The 24,374-nt window shown below is 39.6% G+C and overlaps 1 protein-coding gene across 2 annotated transcripts in view; it reads left to right on the top strand.

Moving 5' to 3' along the window:
- Positions 1–13,167: 13,167 nt before the first annotated feature.
- The window catches only part of TRIM24 (tripartite motif containing 24), a 96,754-nt gene continuing 85,547 nt past the window's right edge, over positions 13,168–24,374 (top strand). For both annotated transcript variants that reach the window (XM_024741643.1, XM_024741642.1), the window contains exon 1: positions 13,168–13,795. In XM_024741643.1, coding sequence (XP_024597411.1) covers positions 13,432–13,795 — 364 coding nt within the window. In that variant the 5' untranslated portion in view covers positions 13,168–13,431. The remainder of the gene's footprint in view (positions 13,796–24,374) is intronic.

Below are 24,374 nucleotides of genomic sequence, written 5' to 3'. Positions count from 1 at the left end.
AGGAAAATTGGTGTCCAGTGAGACTGCCCCAGGCAGACGAGGGATGTCTAGGATGTCACTGTGCTGTGAGTCTGTCTCATTTACCTGGAGTCAGTGATGTGCTAGTATAGGTCTAACTGGCTTGGGGGTTGGGGGAATCGGGAGTGTATCCATTTATATGTTTACTGATTTCCATGGTGTAAATAGTCTGACCATGGCCGATTTTAAGCTACTAACAATTTAACCACCAGCTCACAAGATTCCTGAAAATTATAGTAATTGGTTCTTGCTAGCCAGTACAAGCCAGCTGTAACACGCTAGTGCCTACAGGCCAGACATCAAGTACTTTGAAGCTCGGAGTAGACTTCAGTTTCCCTTCATCCATATCCTATATTCTTGTTTTCTCTCCCAGGATAGACTTCTTCCTAACAGACTATAGATTCCATGAGCTTCAGAGGAATCCCCATCCTCAGCCATAGATGTGGTCTTGCTTTTTTATTTCTCCAAACATAGTTTATTTATTGATTTAATCTATTCAAGAAATATTTAGTGTGTTTTCTATGTGCTAGGTATTGTAGTACATAAGAATACAGTAAAAGTTCTTGCAAAACCATAATTTGCTGCATAGGAAACAAAAATTCATGTTGAAATCATGAGGTCCAGTCACACTTCATCCCCTGAGAATATTTGCCTTCTTTCACGTAAGTATCAATCATTAAGAGAAATAACTATTTATTACACTCGATTCATTATTCATTGCTCATAAATATTTGAATTGAATCACTCCAGATGAGATTTGGTAATAAAAACTGCAATACGGACTCTCGCTTTCTATTGGAACACTTGATTTCAGAACTTCTTAGAGCTTCAAGTATACCTTTTTTTCTAAATTGTACAATGAATGACTCGAGTTTATCCCTTACACTGGTGACCATCTGGGAGAAGGGAGGAAGAACAGAAAGACCTGGAAATCTGTATATCAAAATATTTCTGTGGTCTTTTCCTGAGTGAGGGTGCAGGTGATTTTTATTTTCTTATATGTGTTTTTCTGCTTTTCCAAGATTTTAGACGAAAACAAGCTTTTAAAAATTCAGGCAAGGTATTTTAATAAATAAAATGTCAAAGCCACAAGAGCAAGCCCTAATGTAAACTCTGGACTTTGGAAGATAAAGATGTGTCAATGCAGGTTCATCAGAGGGTGTTAATAATGGGAGAGGCTATACCTGTGTGGGGAGTTTGGGGTATATGGGAACTCTTGTACCTTCTGCTCAATTTTGCTGCGAATGTAAAACTGCTCTAAAAATGAAAGTCTATTAAAATGAATGGAAATAAATAAATAAATAGAAAAGACTAAAGGGGGAAAAGTCAAAGCTTTAGTATTGTGTTGGGCAAACTAATAGATCTAGTAACTAATCTCCAGATTTTGTTAATCACTTCTCTAATGCTTCTCTCTTCTTATTCATCTACTCCCTAAATTGCATCTTCTTTAAAATATTAGTAGTGTTATCAAAGTCCAGAATATTCAGTCTTGAATAAAACCATGTCCTATTAACAGTCGAGTCTATGTCAAATAGCACCAAGATCAGTGTAGTTCCTTGGACAGTTTTCCCTCGCACATGAAGGGATGACCAGGCCTGCATATTGTTTCAGCAGTCTCCAGGGTTTCTGTGATTTCCTGTGGGCAAATAACAGCATAAATGATATAACTACAGATATGGCCCACGAATACGCAGAAGTGATTGCATGGGACAACTGGAATCTAGGAAACAAACATTTCTCTAAATGAGAATCTAAAGGAAACATAATACACAATTCTGCCCAGCCTTAAGACAAATGTTATAAAATTATGAGGAGCATATTAGCTCCTAGACCACAGCTCCATTCCAAAAAGGTCTTTACTTTGCATTTGCACAAATAAAGCAAAATTAGAATCGTTTTCCTGGAACTCAGGGATGATCGACCTTAATGTAAATCAAGTCTCTCCCTCTAGGAGGCAGATGACTGTTTACATATTTTAAGTGACAATTGTTTTCAGTTTTCAGTGTCTACTCCTTCTGTTCCCTGTATTAATATAACTCACCTTCCTACATATCAAAACCAATTACTTTTCTCTTTCCTTAATGCCATCCCAAGGCTCTGGGCTATGTATTTGGCACTAGACTACAAAGAGAAGTCAACACAAGTGCTGCCCCTGGGAAGCCCACACTTCTTTTGGGGAGAGAGATACAATTATATATATAATTAACTATAATAAAAATAAGATTGAGAAAAATAGAGGTACAAACTAAAGACAAAATTAATGGTCATGACACAAACTAAGAACATAAGAGTTATAAATTAATTTTCTGCTAGCCATTAGCATCTACATGCCATTTGCTATGACTGCTTTCGAAAATCCGCATATACACTTTGAATTTTCCATCAGGCCTATGTATTTCCTGTTCGAAACTAGATAATTTCATTTTTAAAATCACAATTAGATTTTTTATAGAACTTGATAAGCTGATTATAAAATGTATGTGGATAATGATGTGATACTTTAAAAAACTGCTTCCTGATTGCTTAAAGTTTCTGTGATAGGTCTTGACTAGAGTATACACGACTGTGCAAAAAGAAAATGTCTTTGTATTCTTATTCAAATTGCTTCTGAGAAGCAAAATTCCTTAAATAGATTATGGAAGATAATAAAGGTACTTCTTTTTCTTGTAAAAAATGTGTATATGGAATAGTAAACATAGAATAGTCTAAACAAGGTGGGGGGTCGGAGTGAGGGCAAAATAGGTGAAGGGAATTAAGAGATATAACCCTCCAGTTATAAAATAAATAAGTCACAGGGATATAATATACAGCATAAGGAATATGATCAATAATATTGTAATAACTTAGTATGGGGATAGACGGTTGCTAGACTTATCGTGGTGATCATCTCACAATGTATGCAAATATCAAATCACTATGTAGTACACCTGAAACTAACATAATATTGTATATCAACTATATTTCCAAATTTAAAAAAGTTTTAAATAAATAAAAACTATGAGCATATATGAGAAAAAAAGAAACTATGAATATATCTACTCAATAAGTTATAGTCATGTAAAAGAAAAAAAGCATAAACAATTTAAGAAGAGAAATAAAAGGGAGAGTGGGCTTACCCTCTTAGATAGCAATATATATTATAAAGATACAGAAATTAAAATAGTACTCAGGGGCTTCCCTGGTGGCACAGTGGTTAAGAATCCATCTGCCAATGCAGGGGACACAGGTTTGAGCCCCGGTCCAGGAAGATCCCACATACCGCGGAGCAACTAAGCCCGTGTGCCACAACTACTGAGCCCGTGCTCTAGAGCCTGTGAGCCACAACTACTGAGCCCATGTGCCACAACTACTGAAGCCCGCACACCTGGAGCCCATGCTCCACAGCAAGAGAAGCCACTGCAATGAGAAGCCCCTGCTCGCTGCAACCAGAGAAAGCCCACGCGCAGCAACGAAGACCCAAGGCAGCCAAAAATAAAATTAATTAATTAATTAATTAATTAAAAAAAATAGTATTCAGGAACAATCAACAAAATGGTATCTGAAGCACACCCATGCATATGTGGAAATCTGATATAAGCTACAGGTGGCATATCAAATGAGGAGGAAATGGATGAATCATTTAATGAACATGGTTAGTACCACCGGTAATCCACATGGAAACGAGAATGAATTTGGTTTTCCCTCCTCTCCTCCCCCCAACTAATAAAATGTTCATGTCACAGAGTTGTTACTATATTATGTGGTTGTTAAAAAGAATGAAGTACATTCGTATGTAAAACTATGAAAAGATCTTCAGGCTGTAAAGTAAAAATAGCAAGTTTCAGAAAAAACATCTCTACAGCACAGTCCTATATATGTGTGCTCGGGTGCAGGGGAGGACAAACCTGAAGCCCCCAGTACACATCTGTATATGAATACACATTTGTAGAAAAAGGGTGTAGACGTATATACAACAAATTGCTACCTCTGTTACCATGAGGAGTCAAGTTAGTGCTGGGTTGGTTGTACATGGGAGCCATTACCCTTTATTCCAGACTTCCATAATTGCTTAATTTAAAAATATATAATACTATGAAACAGTCACTTGGAAAAGCTTGTAAAAATTATAAATTACTAAAGAAGTATGTAATTATTTAGTAAATTAATCTGTTCAGCGAGCTTTTATGAAAAGTCTTTTAGCTGCTAGTATCGGGCTATCACGTGGTTCGCAAAATGTGGTCTGAGAACTCTGAAAGCTCTCTGATGCCCTTTCAAGGGAGCCATGAGGTCAAAACAATTTTTTAAATACACTGATATGTTACTTGCCATTTTTGCTCTCATTCTCTCATGAGTTTACGGTGAATTTTCCAGAGGAAGTGGAGGTTCATGAGGTTAATGAGACAGAAGAGGTTAGGTGTAATGGCAAGATTTTTTCACTATGTAGCTTTATTTTTATCTTTTAACTATATGAATATGTACCTCTTAAAATTATACCTTAGAAGGTAATATAGGTGAATACTTGTATAATCTTGAGATGGAAGGCATTTCTGAACATGTCACAAAATCCAAAGCCATAAAGAAAAAAAATGATAAATTTGACCATAAAGTCAACAATTCTGTCTAGAAGGAAAAAAAATCCACAAGATTAAAATACAAATGACGCATGGGAAAAAAAATTTGCAACATATGGTGTGTGATAAACAATGATTCTTTCAAAACAATAGAAAAAATGATGAGCATGCCATAGAAAAAATAGGCCAAGGCCATGATCAGGCAATCACAAATGAAAAAGATATAAATGCTCCCTAAATATATGAAGATATGTTCTGTCTCAGCACTAATCAAAGAAATGAAGATAAAATTAATAATAACTTACCTTTTTTAGACATTCAGATTGCAGAGATTAACTAGAATAATGGCAAAGATGCAGGGAAATTGGTATTCACATATAACATCAGTAGGAATGTAATAGAAATTATTTCTGAAGGGCAGTGTGGCGATACGTTTAAAGATATTAATAGTGCAACCCTTGATCTAAGAATTCCACTTCAAAAATTTAATCTAAGGCCACAGAGATAAATGAAATGCAGCAAAAAATCATAAGTCAGATTACTAATTTCTGCCACATCCAACCTTCCTTTATCCTTTTATCCTTTTACTAATAGAATCTCCACTCGCCTAAGTTTTAGGATACAAGACTACTCCACTGAAGAGGACATTTCCCAGCTGACCTTGAAGTTTCCTGTGGCCCTGTAACAACATAATGGAAGTAAATGGTCGGTTTCTGTGTTACCTGATGAAAATTGCCAGTTCCTCTTTTTTTCCCAAGTGAAAACATGATGCTTGTGGGTCAGGTCTAGCCATGTAGACAAGGACAACATTTTAAGGGATGGCAGAGTAACAAGCTAGAAGGAATCTGCTGTCTTGAATGAGCACAGAGCAGTGGTACATGTTATACGAAAGAGAAATAAACTTGCTATTGTTTGAGCCACAGAAATTTTCACAGCATAACTTAGCTGATATGAGTTTAAATGTCTGTCAGTATAGTTTTTTCCCATAAATGTTCTTATAATGGAGTCATAGGCAGTCATTAAAAGTGGCTTTAGAAATCTATAGATGTCTACATGTATTGTTGGGTTTCTTAGTCTGCTTGAGTTGCTATAACAGAATACCACAGACTGGATGGCTTATACAACAAAAATTTATTTCTCACAGCTCAGGAGGCTGGAAAGTCCAAGATCAAGGTTCTGGCCAATTAGGTTTCCAGTGAGAGCTCTCTTCCTTGCTTGCAGATGGCCACCTTGCTAGGTCTTCACATGGCCTTTCCTTGGTGTACATGCTCCAGGAAAGAGAGAAGGAGAAAGCAGGGTGGCACGCACTGCACTCTGCTCTCTCTTCTTATAAGCCCGCCAATTATATCAGATTAGGGCTCTACCCTTATAATCTTATTTAACCTTAATTTACTCCTGAAGACCCTATGTCCAAATACAGTCACATCTGGGTATAAGTCTTCAACGTGTGAATGTGAAGGGAGACACAAATCAGTCCATAGCATTGCATTTTAAAAAATTACGAAAATCATGTATATTGTGATTTCGATTATGTAAAATTACATATGTGTGTGTGTGTTCGTATAGAGTATGTTTACCTAGATAGAGTCTGAAAAGATGCTCCCCAGTAGCAATGAAATCTGTAGGTGGCAATGACAGGCATCTTTGGGCTGCATTAAGAACAAATTGTAGAACAGAAAAGCAGGCATAACTAAAAGTAGTGGTTAATTATATCACCACCATAAAAGCAAACAAAAGCTATGTAACAAATTAAGATTTGTTTCAAATAAATAGAGTTGAAGGTTTTTTCAAAATAACCCAAAAGAATGACACTTTTCAGAAGTAGAAATCTGTACAATGCATTATACTATCAAGTGAAATATTTCTTGAAAAGTAGAAATTTCCTGTGCTACTGCTGTGCTTTATGTTGAGTTGTGCCAGGATAAATGTTTTAGAAATTTTTTCTTAAGAATAAACCAGGGCTTCCCTGGTGGCGCAGTGGTTGAGAGTCCGCAGGGGACACGGGTTCGTGCCCTGGTCCGGGAAGATCCCACATGCCACGGAGCGGCTAGGCCCGTGATCCATGGCCGCTGAGCCTGCGCGTCCGGAGCCTGTGCGTCCGGAGCCTATGCTCTGCAACGGGAGAGGCCACAACAGTGAGAGGCCCGCGTACCGCAAAAAAAAAAAAAGTTTGACAAAAAAAGAATAAACCATGTCATCTTCAGAGTCCTTTCCATCTCCTGCTTTGGTCCAATCACTCATCTTTCACTATCTGCCCCTTCTTCACAGAGGGTCACAGATCTCCTCATTCTCCTTATAGCTCCTAATTACTACACTTTTCCTTTCTTCTCTTCTTATGTTACCTGCAACAGTTGTTGCTTTTTCCCTTTATTCTGTTTGTTTTCCTTCATTTGTTCCTTTATTATCTTCCTTGTTCTCACCCTCTTTTCCTTTTTTTCTTGGTCCTCTTATTGATCTACTCTTGATCTAATGAGTTTTTCATTGCTTTTTTCTTCTTTTCCCCCTCTGCAATCCCTAACCTCATAATAAAACCCAATACAGAAAAACAGACACATAGATCAATAGAACAGAAATAAAACCATGCACTTATGGTCAATTAATCTACGACAAAGGAGGCAGAAATATACTATGGAGAAAAGGCAGTCTCTTCAATAAGTGGTGCTGAGAAAACTGGACACCTACATGTAAAACATGAAATTAGAACATTCTCTAACTCCATATACAAAATAAACTCAAAGTGGATTAAAGACCTAAATGTAAGACCAGATACTATAAAACTATAAAACTCCCAGAGGAAAACATAGGCAGAACACTCTTTGACATAAATTTCAGCAATACTTTTTGGATCCATCTCCTAGAGTAATGGAAATAAAAGTAAAAATAAACAGATGGGACCTAACTAAACTTAAAAGCTTTTGTACAGCAAAGGAAGCCATAAACAAAATGAAAAGACAGCCTATGGAGTGGGAGAAAATATTTGCAAACGATGCGACTGACAAGGGATTAATTTCCAAAATATGCAAACAGCTCGAACAGCTCATACAGCTCAACATCCAAAAAAAAACCCAATCACAATATGGGCAGAAGACCTAAATAGACATTTCTCCAAAGAAGACACAGAGATGGCCAACAGGCACATGAAAAGATACTCAACATTGCTAATTATCAGAGAAATGCAAATCAAAACCACCATGAGGAATCACCTCACACTGGTCAGAATGGCCATCATCAAAGAGTCTACAAATAATAAATGCTGGAGAGGGTGTGGAGAAAAGGGAGCCCTCTTACACTGTTGGTGGGAATGTAAATTGGTGCAGCCACTATGGAGAACAGTATGGAGGCTCCTTAAAAAACTAAATATTTATTTATTTATTTATTATCCTATGATCCAGCAACCCCACCCCTGGGCATATATGATGTCATTTATATGTGGAATCTAAAAAAAATTATACAGATGAACTTATTTACAAAACAGAAATAGCCTCACAGACATAGAAAACAAACTTATGGTTACCAAAGGGGAAAGGGGGATGGGGGGCAGGGATAAATTAGGTGTTTGGAATTAACAGATACTTACTACTATACATAAAATAGATAACCAACAACAGCCTACTGTATAGCACAGGGAACTATACTCAATATCTTGTAATAACATAATGGAAAAGAATCTGAAAAAGAATATACATATATATACACATATGTCTGTGTATGTATATATATATATATATATCTGAATTACTTTGCTGTACAGCTGAGACTAACACAACATTGTAAGTCAACTATATTTCAATTTTAAAAATTAAAGTGCCTTCACAGAGCAGGCAGACTACTAAAATGTGGAGCTTCTCTCTTCCCCCAGATAGTCCCAGAACAGCGTGCTCAGGTATTGTTTCCAGTTCTTCTTTTTTTAAAAAAAATATTTATGTATTTATTTATTTGGCTGCGCCAGGTCTTAGTGGCAGCACACAGGATCGTCACTGCAGCATGCAAACTCTTAGTTGCAGCACGTGGGATCTAGTTCCCTGACCAGGGATCAAACCCGGGCCCCCTGCATTGGGAGCACAGAATCTTAGCTGGACCCCCAGGGAAGTCCCTGTTTCCAGTTCTTAAGCTGATTCACTCCAACTATTCAGAAAGGTAGTAAGTTGACTAGAGCCTCATGAGTGAATATTCAATTTACAGCTCTCTGTGTTACACATGTCCTTCAAACAAGGGGATGAATATACCCCTTCTCCTATTACTCTCTAGCCCGTACCCAACTTCTTTTCTTCTGCAGGTAACATTCTGAAAACATGATTTACCTGGAAGAAAAAAACCGTTGGGGAGGGGAGGTGTTCAGGAAAATGGAAAATCACCTGCAAATATCTGTCCTGGACCTTACTTACTCTTTTACAGATGGCTCACAAGAGCAAAACATTTGAGGAAAGGGACCATAATCAAGGCAAATAGTTGGAAAGGAGCAGAGGATGAGAGGACTAAAGCAGGACTAAAGCAAGCTCTAGATTTTTGGCCTCCATGAAATATGTGAGATATTAAAGGAATACAGAAGAGAAGAAATGGTTCTTAGCCTCGAGGAATTATAATCTAGTAGGAGAAATAACATGCCTTTTGTGTTGGGTGTCCACAAGACCACCCTCAGTTTCAGTGATTTGCTGGAAGGACTCACAAGATTCAGAAAGTTTCTATACTCCCAGTTACAGTTTATTACAGCAAAAGGATACAGCTTAGAATCAGCAAAGGGGAAAGGTGCATAGGCAAAGTCCAGGAGAAACCAGGAACCAGATTCCAAATGTCCTCTCCCAGTGGCATCCCACAAATAGCCTTAATTCTCCAATCAACTACATAATAACAAATGCAAAATGTTGCTAACCAGGGAAATTCACTCAAGCCCTGATATCCAGGATTTTAATTGGGGGTAAGTTGTGAAGCCACGCAGCACCTGTGTGATTGATCTTAACTACTTAGTGTCCAGCCCCTCAGAGGTCAAACTGACACAGCATGGCCCAGGGCCTCAGGTATGCAAAAACCATTGTTAGCCTTGTAAGTATCAGATCAAACTGATAGAGTGTGGCTCAAAACTTCAAGCTTACAAACATACTCTTATTAGGTAAGGTAACAGTTCAGAGATCATCTCCCAGGAGTTATTCAAGGGCCAGTTCTTTCTGTGGAATATGTAGGATGATTGTGTAACCCACCCTCACTGAGTTAACCCTTTACTGCATCACCAAGTAGTATGCAGACTATAAACTATTTTAATTAAAAAAATATTTATTTATTTTATTTTGGCCTCACCTTGTGGCTTGTGGAATCTTAGTTCTCCAAGCAGGGATCGAACCCAGCCCTCAGCAGTGAGAGTGCAGAGTCCTAACCACTGGACTGCCAGGGAATTCCCTATAAACATTTTTAAAAAAATAACGGAATTTAACATTTTTCTGATAGCAGGAAACTTAATCTAGTCATATTCTCAGGTACTTTAGGTTTTGTTTCTATTTTGGTTTTGGTCATCATTTCAGATTTTAAGTCAGTCAATACAATATTCATTCTCCCTTCTATCTAGGGCCAATTTGAAGATCCGAGGCCGTAATAGGGCCATGGCATATGTGGGAGAGACAATGGGTCCTTGGGCATCCTTGGTTTACGGTGGCATACATAGAATGTGCCTTGCCTCCATTGGTTCTTGACTGCTGACATCCCTCCGGAAGCCGCTGAAGTAATGCAGGACAGTCTTTGGTCCCTGCACACTGCATCCTCCTTGTCCTAACAATGAAGCCTCAAGTCATCCAAGCCTTTGGACTACTACTGAAGGGACAGCAATCTTTACTTTGTTCCTTTAAAGCTATAGGAGATTGAGCGAAGGGGTAATCTCAAACTCATCTTGTCCAGACCGGTGTCACAACCTCTGAGAGTTCTACTCAAAAATAATTTTGTTAAACTTCCTTGGAAGTTCAAGAATTTCCATCCATTGCTACCGTTTAAGGGGTGGGTGTGAGAAATCCTCACCAGCATCTAATGCTCTTGCTCTCCTTGCAGACTCCCTTCTCTTCCAGTACAGGCAACCTGTATCTCCTCTCTCAGAAGTGGTGATAAAAGTAGTGCTGGTGAAGTTTAGAAAATGACAAGCCATCCAATTAGGCTGAAGCTTAGAATGGGTATGGGAAAGCAGTGAGGATCAGGCAGGAAGATCGAATGAGGCTATCAGGCAGGGATGAAATCGTGGAGAGCCTTGGATGCAGTGGGGAGCCATAGGAATTATAGAAAAAGAGAGGGCAATAGAGAGAGCTGTAATTAAGGAAGAATAAGAGTGTGGATCTCTGTGAAATATTTTTGCAATACATTTGGGAGGACAATATATAGATAAGATAATTGTGATTAAAAAAACTTAGGACTTCCCTGGTGGCGCAGTGGTTGGGGGTCCGCCTGCCAATGCAGGGGACACGGGTTCGTGCCCCGGTCCGGGAAGATCCCACATGCCGCGGAGCGGCTGGGCCCGTGAGCCATGGCCGCTGAGCCTGCGCGTCCGGAGCCTGTGCTCCACGACGGGAGAGGCCACCTCAGTGAGAGGCCCGTGTACCAAAAAAAAAAAAAACCTAAAACAATAAATTCATTTTCTGGACTTAAAAAAACCCAGAAGCCATATATATTTGAACAAAGTAAAACATGATTGTTTTAATTACATGAGACTAGGAAGTCTAAGAATATGGAAAATAGTTTTCTCTAAAACTAATTATCCATGATGATTTGAGAAACTGAACTACTGGGTTGTATTAAATTGCATGGAATTCTCTCCAAACAAGCCTCCCCAATTTACCTCATTCTTTTCTTCTCCACTGCCATCATCTGAAGGAATACAAGGCACTTGTCTTTCAGTCTGCTTGAATCCTGTATACCACCTCTACAATGAATTATTAGCATATTAAAAGCATTACTTTTAATACAGAATTTGCTTTCCTACTATATGAAGATTTTCAAGGTACGGCTACAAAAACATAGGGTACAGAGGGAAGGGCATTTCAAAACAAAGGGAAAAGCATGTGTAAAGCAGGGAAGAGTTAAAATTGCTGGAGCATAAAGTAGTGGGAGTTTCAGCTTGAGAGGTGTATGGGGATGAAATTTGGAGGGTAACAGGTGGGATAAGAAAATTGTTGCTCTAAAGCTGTTCCTGGACCATCCACATCACAATCAGGAGATGCTGCTAAAATTGAATATGGGGAGGGGTCCAAGGATCAGCGTCTAAGTAAATTTGCCAGGTGATTCTTATGTAAACTAAGGTTTAAGAAACTACTACTATACAAAATAAATAGCCCTTGAATATCATTAAGAAGGAAAACTTCACTCTGGAGGCCTATGGAAATTGGATTTAAGGATCTGTTTGGGAAAGAGGCTGCTAGGAGAGGAATAATTTGGGAAAGGTAAGGTCTCGAGGGAGAGCTAGGATGTCTGGAGTTTGCCCTTTGGCCATATATATATATATTTTTTGCAGTACGTGGGCCTCTCACTGTTGTGGCCTCTCCCGTTGCGGAGCACAGGCTCCGGACGTACAGGCCCAGCGGCCATGGCTCAGGGGCCCAGCCGCTCCGCGGCAGGTGGGATCTTCCCGGACCGGGGCACGAACCCGTGTCCCCTACATCGGTAGGTGGACTCTCAACCACTGCGCCACCAGGGAAGCCCCCTTTGGCCATTTTTAGAGTGAAAATATGTGTAACTTCTGATATAAGTGTGGGGTGGGGTTGGGGGGATGAAAAAGAATATTTTAGAATTATTTGGCTATCAGTATTGACATTTGTTTCTATTTCTTGTAATGATGCCATGTTTATGCAATAAAACACTTTCAAACAATCTTTATATATTAACTCCTTGGAAAATAAACCATTTTTATTTACTTAAAAAGCAAATCACTGACTTTAAAAATTAATTTCACCTTTTTCATTGGGGAAATCCTTTAAAAATTCCCGACTTGCAAGAGAACCTCCCCTCTTACTCTTCATGCTCGCAATTCATCATAGAGATGAGTAAATTCAGGTGGCAAAATCCATGCCTCCTCCACAACATCTTTTCTACACAACATTTTACCTTTTTTCAAAATTCTTTCCTTTGCTTTTCACTCTCTCCACTTCGTCATCCTTCTACCCTCCCACCATATTTATTCCTCCTACAGTACCCCTGTCTGCAGTAGTAAAGTGAGTTTTTCGTAGCAGTTACTTAATTTACAATGTCGGGCCGACACAGTGAAGCCCCGCCCCGTAGGAGGAGCTAACACAAGCGGACCGAATTAGGTGGTCGATCGTTAACAAATGAACCCTTAATCTTTTTAGGGGAGCTAAACACACACAAAGGCCCAATCAGAGGCCGCGGTTCCAGGAGCTCGGTGGGCGGGGCTAGGCAAGCTACCGCCCACCTCCCAGCCTCTCGCAACGGCCGTCCGAGCCTCGCGGGCTTCCGCACGCCCCGCCCCCCGACCAGGCGCGGCGGCTATTGGGCGGCGCACTCCTTGCAGTCGCCTCGGTTGCTGGGAGAGGGAGGGAGGGGGCGGGGCCTGAGGTGGGTCCTGGGGCCCGAGAGAAAGGCCGGGAGGCGAGGGCGGGCTGGGCGGATTTGACGAGAACCGCGGCGGTTGGCGAAGCGGACGGGGCGCAGCCTCTCCGGTGCGAAGAGCAGTCCCCACTGACAGATCCCCTTCTTCCGGCCGCGCCACCCGGGAGGCGGATCCCCGGGGCCTGAGGAGGCTTCCTTGGCCCTGGACTCCCTCCCTCTCCTACGAGTCACCCGGGCGGCCTGGGAGGAGAAGGAGGAGAAGGAAGTCGTCGGGGGTGGCGGCGGGCAGAGAACCCGCTCCTCTTTTCCCGGCGGCGGCGGGGGCAGGACAATGGAGGTGGCTGTAGAGAAGGCGGCGACGGCGGCCGCGGCGGCTTCGGCGGCGGCCGCCGGGGGGCCCTCGGCTCCGCCGAGCGGGGAGAACGAGGCCGAGAGTCGGCAGGGCCCCGACTCGGAGCGCGGAGGCGAGGCGGCCCGGCTCAACCTGTTGGACACTTGCGCCGTGTGCCACCAGAACATCCAGAGCCGGGCGCCCAAGCTGCTGCCCTGCCTGCACTCCTTCTGCCAGCGCTGCCTGCCCGCGCCCCAGCGCTACCTCATGCTGCCCGCCCCCATGCTGGGCTCGGCCGAGACCCCGCCGCCCGTCCCCGCCCCCGGCTCGCCGGTCAGCGGCTCCTCGCCGTTCGCTACCCAAGGTGAGAGGCGGGTGCGGACGCGGTAGTGGGTGGAGAGCCTGGGCAGGCCGGCGCCCTGGAGCGGCGCAGCGACCCGCTGTCATGTCGCCGCCGCCCGGAGTGCGCGGCGGGGGAGGGGCGAGGAGGGTCTGTGCTGCCGGCGGTGACATGGAGGGCCCGCGCGTTGTGCGGCGTACCGCGCGCCCCGCGAGCAACTTCCACCGGCGCTGTAGACTTGGCCGCGCTGCTGCTGCTGCTCCCCAGCATTCTCCCCCCGGGTGCATGGCCCATGCGACCCGCACTTTTGAAAACCTCTGTTGGAGTCTGCTGTAGTATCTCGGGTCCTTTGACGACTGCATCTAGTTAACCGCTGCCCTCTGCCTCCCCAAAGCTTTGTCCAGGTCCATGTGATCCTAATCATCTCGTATGTACCCATGTTATTTGAGCTGGAGAGGGGGAGGGAGGGATAAAGATGAAGTGATGGTGACTTTCTTTGATGATTGATTACAGATCGGATGCCGTCTATTTTTTGTCTTGCATGTTTTGGGTTATTTACCTTAATGAGCCCCCAGTTCTCTCCTCTCCGATGGGGACAAAGGAACTAAGAGACAGTGTTTTGTTGTCCTTCTCTTTCGGAGATTTTATTTTGAGACAGTAAATGGTAAAGAGAAACAGAACAAAGTGATTTGGGGTGCCGCATTTTCTTGTATTTTGTGGACAGCAGCTGGAAATGTTGAAGTTACTGTTCTCTTTGTGGTGTTTGTTACTGTATAATGAGACTTTTGACAGGTAGTTCCCATTGCTAACGTTAACAGGTTTGAAACACTTAAAGTAAGCACAGTAAATTGTTTCTAGTAGAATAATTGAGGTTTTAAATGTTTATATTGCAAATTTGAGCACCTCCGTTTAAAAAATACAAAGTGGAAATAATTCGTTTTTAATATATACTGCCTTTTTTAAAGGGACTAGTTGATTTAATTAGAGATAAAATGCAGATTAAACAGTTGAGCTAGGTCAAAGAACATATGAAATTGATGCTTTTAAATAGGTTGTAGTGTTAGATTCTTGATTTAATTATATGTTAGGAACAGTGTCTAGTTGAGAGAGACAGTTTTCCGTGGGTTTCTCTGTTTCTGCAGGTCTTACCAGGCGAGGTACTGACTGCCCTTTGTTTCTGTTTTTAAAGGATGTTTGTATAAGGAAGAGCCTTGGAAGGTAGAGATAGTGTCTTCCACCAGAGCAAAGAATAGCCATGCATGTGGTGCAGTATAATAAAGATAGATGTCACCTTCTGGAGTGAAAGGCAGGCATGCTTATTGCCCATCATAAAAGATGAGGGTTCCCTAGGCTTAGGTTTCCTCTTCTGCAACACAACCCATTGCCTGTGCAAGCATCAGCTGCCCCTCTTCACCTTGCCAGGTGGGAACCGGGCCTCTGGAAACCAGTGCAAAAATGTTGACACTTTGGCTTATATTATTACTGGAAGTAACAAACTGCCCTTTGTATCTGACCCACAAGTCTCCTGTCTTCAACCAGCATCCGTGGAAGCTACTTTGTTAGCTTACAAGTAGGGTAACATCTCGGATCCTTCACGCTGATTTGCTCTGCCATGGCCCACCTGTTGGAAAGTTAGTACAGGTGAAACTTAAATTTTAGTTCTTAATTTTTAGACACGTTTAAGGGTTTCTTTTATTTATATTTTAAATGATCAAATGGGCCAGTAGCTAATTTGGAACTAAATTTTGCATAATTCTAGAATTAAGATGTATTGTGTGCCAGGCCATGACATTTAGATCTGAATGAATGAGAACGTGGGTAATAAAAGCTCTGATCCTCAACTCTGAGGCAAGTTTGCAATTATATAGAGTTCTCAAAATGTTCCAGTCTCCAAATATTTTTTACCTTTGTGTTTGTATTGTAAGTAAGAGTTCAGGAAAGCATTTAAATTGGAAGATAATGTTTTTGTTTTTATACTAAGAAAGAAGAAGCCTTTGTTAAATGATACTTTCACATACACCTCTAAAAAATAGTTAGGGCTATCTTCAATAAATTAAAAATACTATCCTGAGTCTTAATAACTTGAATATTTTCTCCCTTCCTCTCTCCTTGCAAACTTACTTTAATACTAGCTGTAACAAAAGTTTAGGCAATATATTTCAGAACTACACTTGACCCTTGAACAACACAGTTTGAACTGCAAGGGTGCACTTATACACAGATTTTTTTCAATAGCAAATACTAGAGTAGTACAAGATTTGCGGTGGGTTGAATCCAAGGATGCGGAACTGGTGATACGGAGGGCCGACTGTAAGTTATATTTGAAATTTCAGCTGCGGAAGGGTCAGCACTCCTAACCCCAAACTTGTTCAAGGATCAACTGTAAATAAATAGGGTTCATTTGATTATCTCTGTTCTTCATTCTCCTAATGAACTTGTGGGTACAGGCATCATAGGTCAAACTACAGTACCTTCAGGAGCTAAGCAAGTAATTGAGATGGAGAACTGTGAGCCTGGGGTAAAATAATAGGGAATGGTGGGGAGTGAAAGGAAAGGGGAGCAAACTGTGCTTAGCTGCAGCAGATTGTCCTGTGATAGCGCAGGGCCAGGGTTGGAGGATATTTTATTTATTTATTTTTTAACGAGAAGTCTGGAGTCTGGATTTTATGTCATGTTTTTCTAGTATTAGATATTGGCAAGTAATTAAAAACACACGCACACGCACACACACACACACACACACACACACACACACACACACACACAATATAGACCCGTTCTGTAGGCCAAACAAAACAAGTTTTGTTGAAGCCACATGTGTTGCAATTATACTCTTTTAGATTTAGATAGGGGTTTTCAAATTTTAGCTCTACTAGAATCACCTGGTATGCTTGTTGAGCATCTAGATTTCTAGGCCTCTCACCCCAGAGAGCCCAGTATGTCATAGTTTTAGAGTTCTAGAGTATAATCATAAACCCTAGTTTTTTGGGGGGAGTTTTGAGGTTTTTTTAGCTCAAGCTGTATTATATTCCAAAGTACAGTTGATCAAAGAGGATTCTTTAGAAAATTAAAAATTCAAGGTGTAGTGTTCTCCACAGTATCAGACCTAGTTTCCCTTTCTATTAAGTACTGTTTGCTGCTCCCTTTGTTATATCCTAAATGAACTTTATAGAAAGCAAGTCTTTTCTAACATGTACTTTTTACAAAAATCAACATAATGGTTTGACTATTTTAAAGAAGAAACAAAGCTAATTTATAGCAACAAACATATAATTTGTAAATGCTTAGACACAATTACACTAGCCACCAAGCCTCCATTGAGAACATTGGTTCAAACTTTTGTAAGGCTACCAGTTGGAAGGAATGAGGGTGAGTGACCGCAAGCTAAAGTTGGTTTACTACCTCAGTCCCGACTTTCATTTTCTTAGTATGCAGTAATGTCCAGGAAAGAGGGAAGAGCTTAGAAAACATTTTCTTTAGGTACATATTGGTACATGAAGTCAGGAGACAAACTGATCTTGGAGAAATGTTACAATATTGTGCAGTATTTTGTAGTGTGGATGTACTGTTCAGCCAAAGAGTAGCAAGCTCTAAGAGCTATTTTTAAAGAATACTGAGAGCACGGTTTTGAAAGGGGTCAAGGGAGAGTAAAATATGAGTCCATCAGTCCTCTTTATTAACTGGCAGTCTGTAAGATACAACTATCAATTCTGGGAGCTGATTTCTTTTGGTTCTTGGAGAAAGGTATTAATCACGTTTCGAGTACAATATATAATGACAAAGGATTTAAGATTTAAGATCTGTATACAATATTCACCTGTTGATGGAAGTTGCTATTGATTTCAGTTTGGGGTTGTTATGAATAAAACAGTTATAAATATTTGTAGACAAGTCGTTATGTCAATATGTTTTCATTTCCTTGGATAAATACTTAGAATTGGAATTCCTTGTTTGTGTCATAAGTGTATGTTTACCCTGGTGTACCATTTTGCATTCCCTCCAGCAGTGTATGAGAGTTCGCGTTAATGTCCTCACTAATTTGGGTGGTGTTAGTCTTTAATTTTAGCCGTTCTAACATGTTTGAAGAGGTATCTCATGATTTTAATTTTCATTTCCCCGATGAATAATAATGGGCATCTTTTCCTGTGCTTATTGGCTATTCTTACTTATTTTTGGTAAAATTTCAGTTTAAGGCTTTTGTAGATTTTTAAAACTAGGTGATTTGGCCTGTTACTGAAAAGTAAAAATTCTTTATATATGTCCAGTTTCCTGGCGCTTGTCTACATACATATATTGCAGGTATTTTCTTCCACTCCTTTTGCTTGCTTGTTCATCTTCTTTTTTTCTTTTTTGTTTTTTTGCTGCACCATGCGGCATGTGGGATCTTAGTTCCCCGACCAGGGATCATACCTGTGCCCCCTGCATTGGAAGCGTGGAGTCTTTAACCACTGGGCCATCAGGGAAGTCCCTCATTTTCTTTTTAACTTTCGGAGTATAGTCAGTTAACAGTGTGATAGTTTCAGGTGCACAGCAAAGGGACTCAGCCATACATATGCACGTATCCATTCTCCCCCAAACTCCCCTCCCATCCAGGCTGCCACATAACATTTATAAGAGTTCCCTGTGCTGTACAGTAGGTCCTTGTTGGTTATCCATTTTAAATATAGCAGTGTGTACATGTCCATCCTAAACTCCCTGACTATACCTTCTTATTGATGGTGTCTTTTGAAAAGCTGAAGTTTTAAATTTTATCTAGTTTATAATTTCTTTTTCTTTTATGGTTAGTGATTTTCGTGTTCTAACAATTCTGTGCCTACTCCAAGTTTACTTAGATTTTTCTCCTGTCTTTTCTTTCAGTACTTTTATAGTTTTAGCTTTTATATTTAGATCTGTAATATATTTTGGGTAATTTTTGTGCTAGTTAAGGGTTGAGGTTTATGTTTTTAACCGTATGTTAAAGCACCATTTTTTGAAAAGAGTACTTTCCCCATTATATTACTTTCGGCATTTTTGTAAAAAGTCAGTTGAACATATATGTATGGTTCTGTTTCTCTACTCTCTATTCTATTCTATTGATCTATTCGTTCAGTACTAATAATGTTTTTTTATTTTTAATTTAGCTTTTTAAGCAGATTTTGAAATTGGACAATTTTGTTCTTTTTCAAAATTGTTTTGGCCCTTTAAAGTCATTGCATTTCTTTACAAGTTTTTAGAATCGAATTATCAATTTCTACACAAAAGTCTGCTATGATTTTGATTGGAATTGCATTGAATCTAGATATCAATTTGGGGAGAATGATCTTAACGATATTGACTGTTCCTATCCATGAACATGTTTTATTTCCCATTTATTTAGATCTTTAATTTCAGTACTCTTATAGTGGTCTTGGGCAATTTTTGTGAAGTTTATTCTAAAATATTTTATGATAATGTTCTTTAACAATATTCAAATTGGTGTTTTAAAATTTTTCATTTCCAATTACTTGTTGCTAATATATTGAAATACAATTGGCTTTTGTATATTGATTGTATGCTACTCTCTTGCTAAATTCAGTTATTAAATCTAGTAGTTTTTTGTAGATTCCTTAGGAATTTCTACATAGACTATCATGTTACTTGCAGGTAGTTGTTTCTTTTCATCCTTTATAATTTATGACATTTTCTTCCCTTATTGCACTAGCTAGGACTTCTGGTAGCATATTGAATAGAAGTTTAATTTCAATATTAAATGAGAGATGACATCCTTTTTCTTATTCCTGATCTTAGGGGTAAAACATTCAGTCATTCACCACTAATATGTTAGCTTGTTTGTTTTTTATAAATGCCCATTATCAAAATTAAGAGGTTCCCTTCTATTCCAACTGTACTGAAGGTTTTTTTTTTTTAATCATGAATGAATGATAAATTTTGGTCAAATGCATTTTCTGTATCTATTAAAATGATTATATGGTTTTTCTCTTTTTTTTTCTGTTGCTGTGGTGAATTACATTGATTTTCAGATGTTAAACCAGTCTTGAATTCTTGGTGTATACCCCACTTGGTCATGATGTATTATCCTTTCTGTTTACTTCTGGATTTGAATTGCTAACACTTTAAGGGGTTTGGGGGTGTTTTTTTTTTTCTTCATGGGGAACATTGGTGATATGGTTCTCTTGTGGGTTTTTTTGTTTGTTTGTTTTTGTTTTGTTTTGTGGTACGCAGGCCTCTCACTGTTGTGGCCTCTCCCGTTGCGGAGCACAGGCTCCAGATGCGTAGGCTCAGCGGCCATGGCTCACGGGCCTAGCCGCTCCGCGGCATGTGGGATCTTCCTGGACCGGGGCACGAACCCGTATCCCCTGTATCGGCAGGCGGACTCTCAACCACTGCGCCACAAGGGAAGCCCTTTCCTTGTGTTTTTATCTGATTTTGCTATCAAGGTAATACCTCAAAATGTGGTGTGAGGTGTTCCCTCCATGTCTATTTTCTGAAAGAGTTTTTGTAAAATTGCTATGAATGCCTCCTTAAATACTTGACAGAATTCACCAGTGAATCCACCTGGACTTGGAGTTTTCTTTACGGGGAACGTTTTGATTAGGAATTCAGTGTCTTTAATAGAGATAGGGCTCTCAGATTTTTTGTTTCTTCTCAAATCCATTTTGGTAAATTGTTTGAAGAAAATTATATGATTCAGCTAGTTTGTACATTTACTGGCATGAGTTTGTTCACAATATTCCCTTATCCTTGTAGTGTTTTCAGGAGTTGAATGATATCTCCTCTTTTGTTTCTATATGTAATTCATATTTATTCTTTTTCTTGGTTACTGTTACTAAGGGCTTATCAACTAACTTTTGGCTTTGTTAATTTTATTTATTGTCTCTGCTTTAAAGGTACAGTTTTTTCTCTAAGCATGTGTTAGCCACCTCAAACAAATTTTGTGTTGTGTTTTTATTAACATTCCATTAAAAAATTTTTTAAATTTCTCTTGTGATTTCTTCTATGACCAATGGGTTGCTTAGAAGTGTGTTAATTTATAGGCATATGGGGGATTTTCTAGATAGCTTATTTCATTGTAGTAAAAAAAAATGCTCTATAGGGTTTAAATCTTTTGAAGTTTATTGAGACATTTTATATTCTAGCATATCATCTATTTTGGTGAATGTGCACTTAAAGAATTTAAATTCTACAGTTGTTGGGAGTAGTGTTCTGTAAATGTCAATTAGGTCAAGTTGGTTGATAGTGTTGTTAAAAAAAATTATATTTTTATTGTTTTTGTTGCTAGGTTTGGTTTTTTGTTTGTTTTAAAGCTGTACATATTTTAAATGTATTTATTTATTTTAGGCAGCATTGGGTCTTTGTTGCTGTGCGCAGGCTTTCTCTAGTTGCAGCGAGCAGGGGCCACTCCATTGTGGTGCGTGGCTTCTCATTGCAGTGGCTTGTTGCAGAGCACGGGCTCTAGGCGCATGGGCTTCAGTAGCTGCGGCACACAGGCTCAGTAGTTGTGGTTCACGGGCTCTAGAGCGCAGGCTCAGTAGTTGTGGCGCATGGGCTTAGTTGCTCTGCGGCATGTGGGATCTTCCCGGACCAGCACTTGAACCCATGTCCCCTGCATTGGCAGGCAGATTCTTAACCACTGCACCACCAGGGAAGTCCCTTTGTTGTTGTTTTTGTTTTTGTCTGCTTGTTCTATCAGTTATAGAAAGAAGAATGTTTAAATCTTCAATCATGATTGCTGATTTCTCTCTTTATTCCTTTAATCCAGTTAGTTTCTGCTATAAGTATTTTGAAGCTTTGTCTTACTGATGAATTGCCTGCCCTTTTTAACACTACGAAATGTTGTTCTCTATCATTCATACTACTGTTTCATGACCTATGCATTGTCTTATATTAATATAGCTACCAGTTTTCTTATCTTTGTGTTTAAATTGTTTATTTTTCCATCCTTTTATTTTTAACCTTTATATTTAAAGTGTATCTCTTGTAGATAGTGTATGGTTGTGTCTTGCTTTTTTATCCAAGTTGTAAAATTTTGCTTTTAATTGTTTAATTCATTTATATTTTAAGTAATTTATTAGCATGGTCCAATTTAAGGTTACCATCTTTTTATTTATTTTCTTTTTGTTCCTGCTGGGCCTCTAGTATCTTTGCTCCTCTCTCAGTCCCTTAGCAGCTGCTCTCTGGTAGACTTCTGGTAAGTCTCACTCTGCACATGAGTGGTAGCCTTCAGCCAAGAATTTGGAGAAACCCTACATAGACTACTGGCACCCTTCCTCTGTGCAGTTCCCTTCTCTCCAGTACTTATCTGTTTCACAGCCCCAAATTTCCCCTGGCTCCTAAGCTGTGTTCTGCTGAGCCTCTAGTTCCCTGTACCGTGGTCAGGATATAGTTCCCAGGCAGACAATCAAGATATTATAGGGGCTCACTTCCTGAGTTTATTCTTCCCAGTTACATATAGTTATTCATGTCAGGCAAGCTTGTCTTGGTACTAGTTACTCTGTCCTGGTGAAAAGTTGATGTCCGAAGACCATTTTTTAATCACATTGCACTTTTTTCATATACTCAAATGTGGGTAATCAGCAAACTTTGGTTCTTAGATCCTTAGATTTGTCCCTTTAATTTTTCTTAGAGACCGCACCAATTTAAACTATCACCTAGATACACACATCTCTTGTGTCTTCCTGTTACCTTGACCCCTTTCTCAAATTTTATGTGCATTTTCAAGTATGCACTAGACCAGTAGTCTCTAAAATGGGATGTGTGCTGCATTATGAAATAAAATTCTAGTGAGGTGAGGGAAAACATTAGAACTTATTTGCATAAATTAAGCTGGAAAGTACTTGATGTGTAGATTGTGTGGTCACATGAATAAGCATGTTAACTGGTTACATTGCACATACTGTACACAAAGTATCCTGAGGGCGGAGTCAGGGCTGCTGCAAGTCCAAAAGTTAACTTTATGTGAGTTAGAAATAAGTGTGGCGTGTGTAGCCCCAGGGAATACATGGTTTAGCAAATGGAACGAGAATAATCCTCATTTGCCCTCTAAAATTAGGCAGTCCCTTGTGCTGTATCTGAATGGGTCTCCCCTCACCTACCCACCAAGTTTAATTGTGCTTAGAGCCCTGGAAGATTGGGACCTAGAACTAGGAATAAATCTTCTCATAAAAGAAAAAAACAAAACCAAAACTATACACAGCTGCCCTGGAGGTGATGGGATTTCTCTACTACAGACCCCGCTGTGTTTTTTTTTCTCCCACAAATTGTAACACAATTTGGATAAGTAAGTTTATGGATTTTCACATCTGTTTTTAACTAAAATGACTGTCAAAAGACTGAAGATCATGGTAGGCCATTACCAGGACCCTAGTGAAGTTAGGGTCTAATCTCCATTCCTAGAGAAGTTCCATATGGATGCCACTCAAAAAAGCCCCTCGGTTTCAACAGTCTGGAAAGTCCCTAAATTATAAGATGTAGGGCACATGTGCAATAGCCATAAAAAATGATCCCCCCCACATATCTATGGTCAATTAATATTCCACAAAAGAGTCAAGAATATACAGTGGAGAAAAAGTCTCTTCAATAATTGGTGCTGGGAAAACTGTACAGCTACATGTAAAAAAATGAAATTAGAACATTCTCTAATGTCATATACAAAAATAAACTCAAAATGGATTAAAGACCTAAACATAAGACTGGATACTATAAAACTCCTAGAGGGAAACATAGGCAGAACACTCTGACATAAATCGTAGCAGTATATTTTGGATCTGTCTGCTAGAGTAATGGAAAAAAAGCAAAAATAAACAAATGGGATCTAATTAAACTTAAAAGCTTTTGCACAGCAAACGAAACCGTAAACAAAATGAAAAGACGACCTACAGAATGGGAGAAAATATTTGCAAATGATGTGACCAACAAGGGATTAATTTCCAGAATACACAAACAGCTCATACAGCTCAATATCAAAAAAACAAACAACCTGATCAAAAAATAGGCAGAAGATCTAAATAGACATTTCTCCAAAGAAGACATACAGATGGCCAACAGGCACACGAAAAGATGCTCAACATAACTAATTGTCAGAGAAATGCAAATCAAAACCACCATGAGGAATCACCTCACACTGGTCAGAATGGCCATCATCAAAGAGTCTACAAATAATAAATGCTGGAGAGGGTGTGGAGAAAAGGGAGCCCTCTTACACTGTTGGTGGAAATGTAAATTGGTACAGCCACTATAGAGAACAGTATGGAGGTTCCTTTGTTATTCATGTCAGGCAAGCTTGTCTTGGTACTAGTTACTCTGTCCTGGTGAAAAGTTGATGTCCGAAGACCATTTTTTAATCACATTGCACTTTTTTCATATACTCAAATGTGGGTAATCAGCAAACTTTGGTTCTTAGATCCTTAGATTTGTCCCTTTAATTTTTCTTAGAGACCGCACCAATTTAAACTATCACCTAGATACACACATCTCTTGTGTCTTCCTGTTACCTTGACCCCTTTCTCAAATTTTATGTGCATTTTCAAGTATGCACTAGACCAGTAGTCTCTAAAATGGGATGTGTGCTGCATTATGAAATAAAATTCTAGTGAGGTGAGGGAAAACATTAGAACTTATTTGCATA

Source organism: Neophocaena asiaeorientalis, unplaced genomic scaffold (genome assembly GCF_003031525.2).
Source record: "Neophocaena asiaeorientalis asiaeorientalis breed wild unplaced genomic scaffold, Neophocaena_asiaeorientalis_V1.1 scaffold692, whole genome shotgun sequence".
Classification (NCBI taxonomy): Eukaryota; Metazoa; Chordata; class Mammalia; order Artiodactyla; family Phocoenidae; genus Neophocaena; species Neophocaena asiaeorientalis.
Note: the sequence above shows the minus strand (reverse complement) of the source record. Positions and strands in the feature narration are given on the sequence as shown.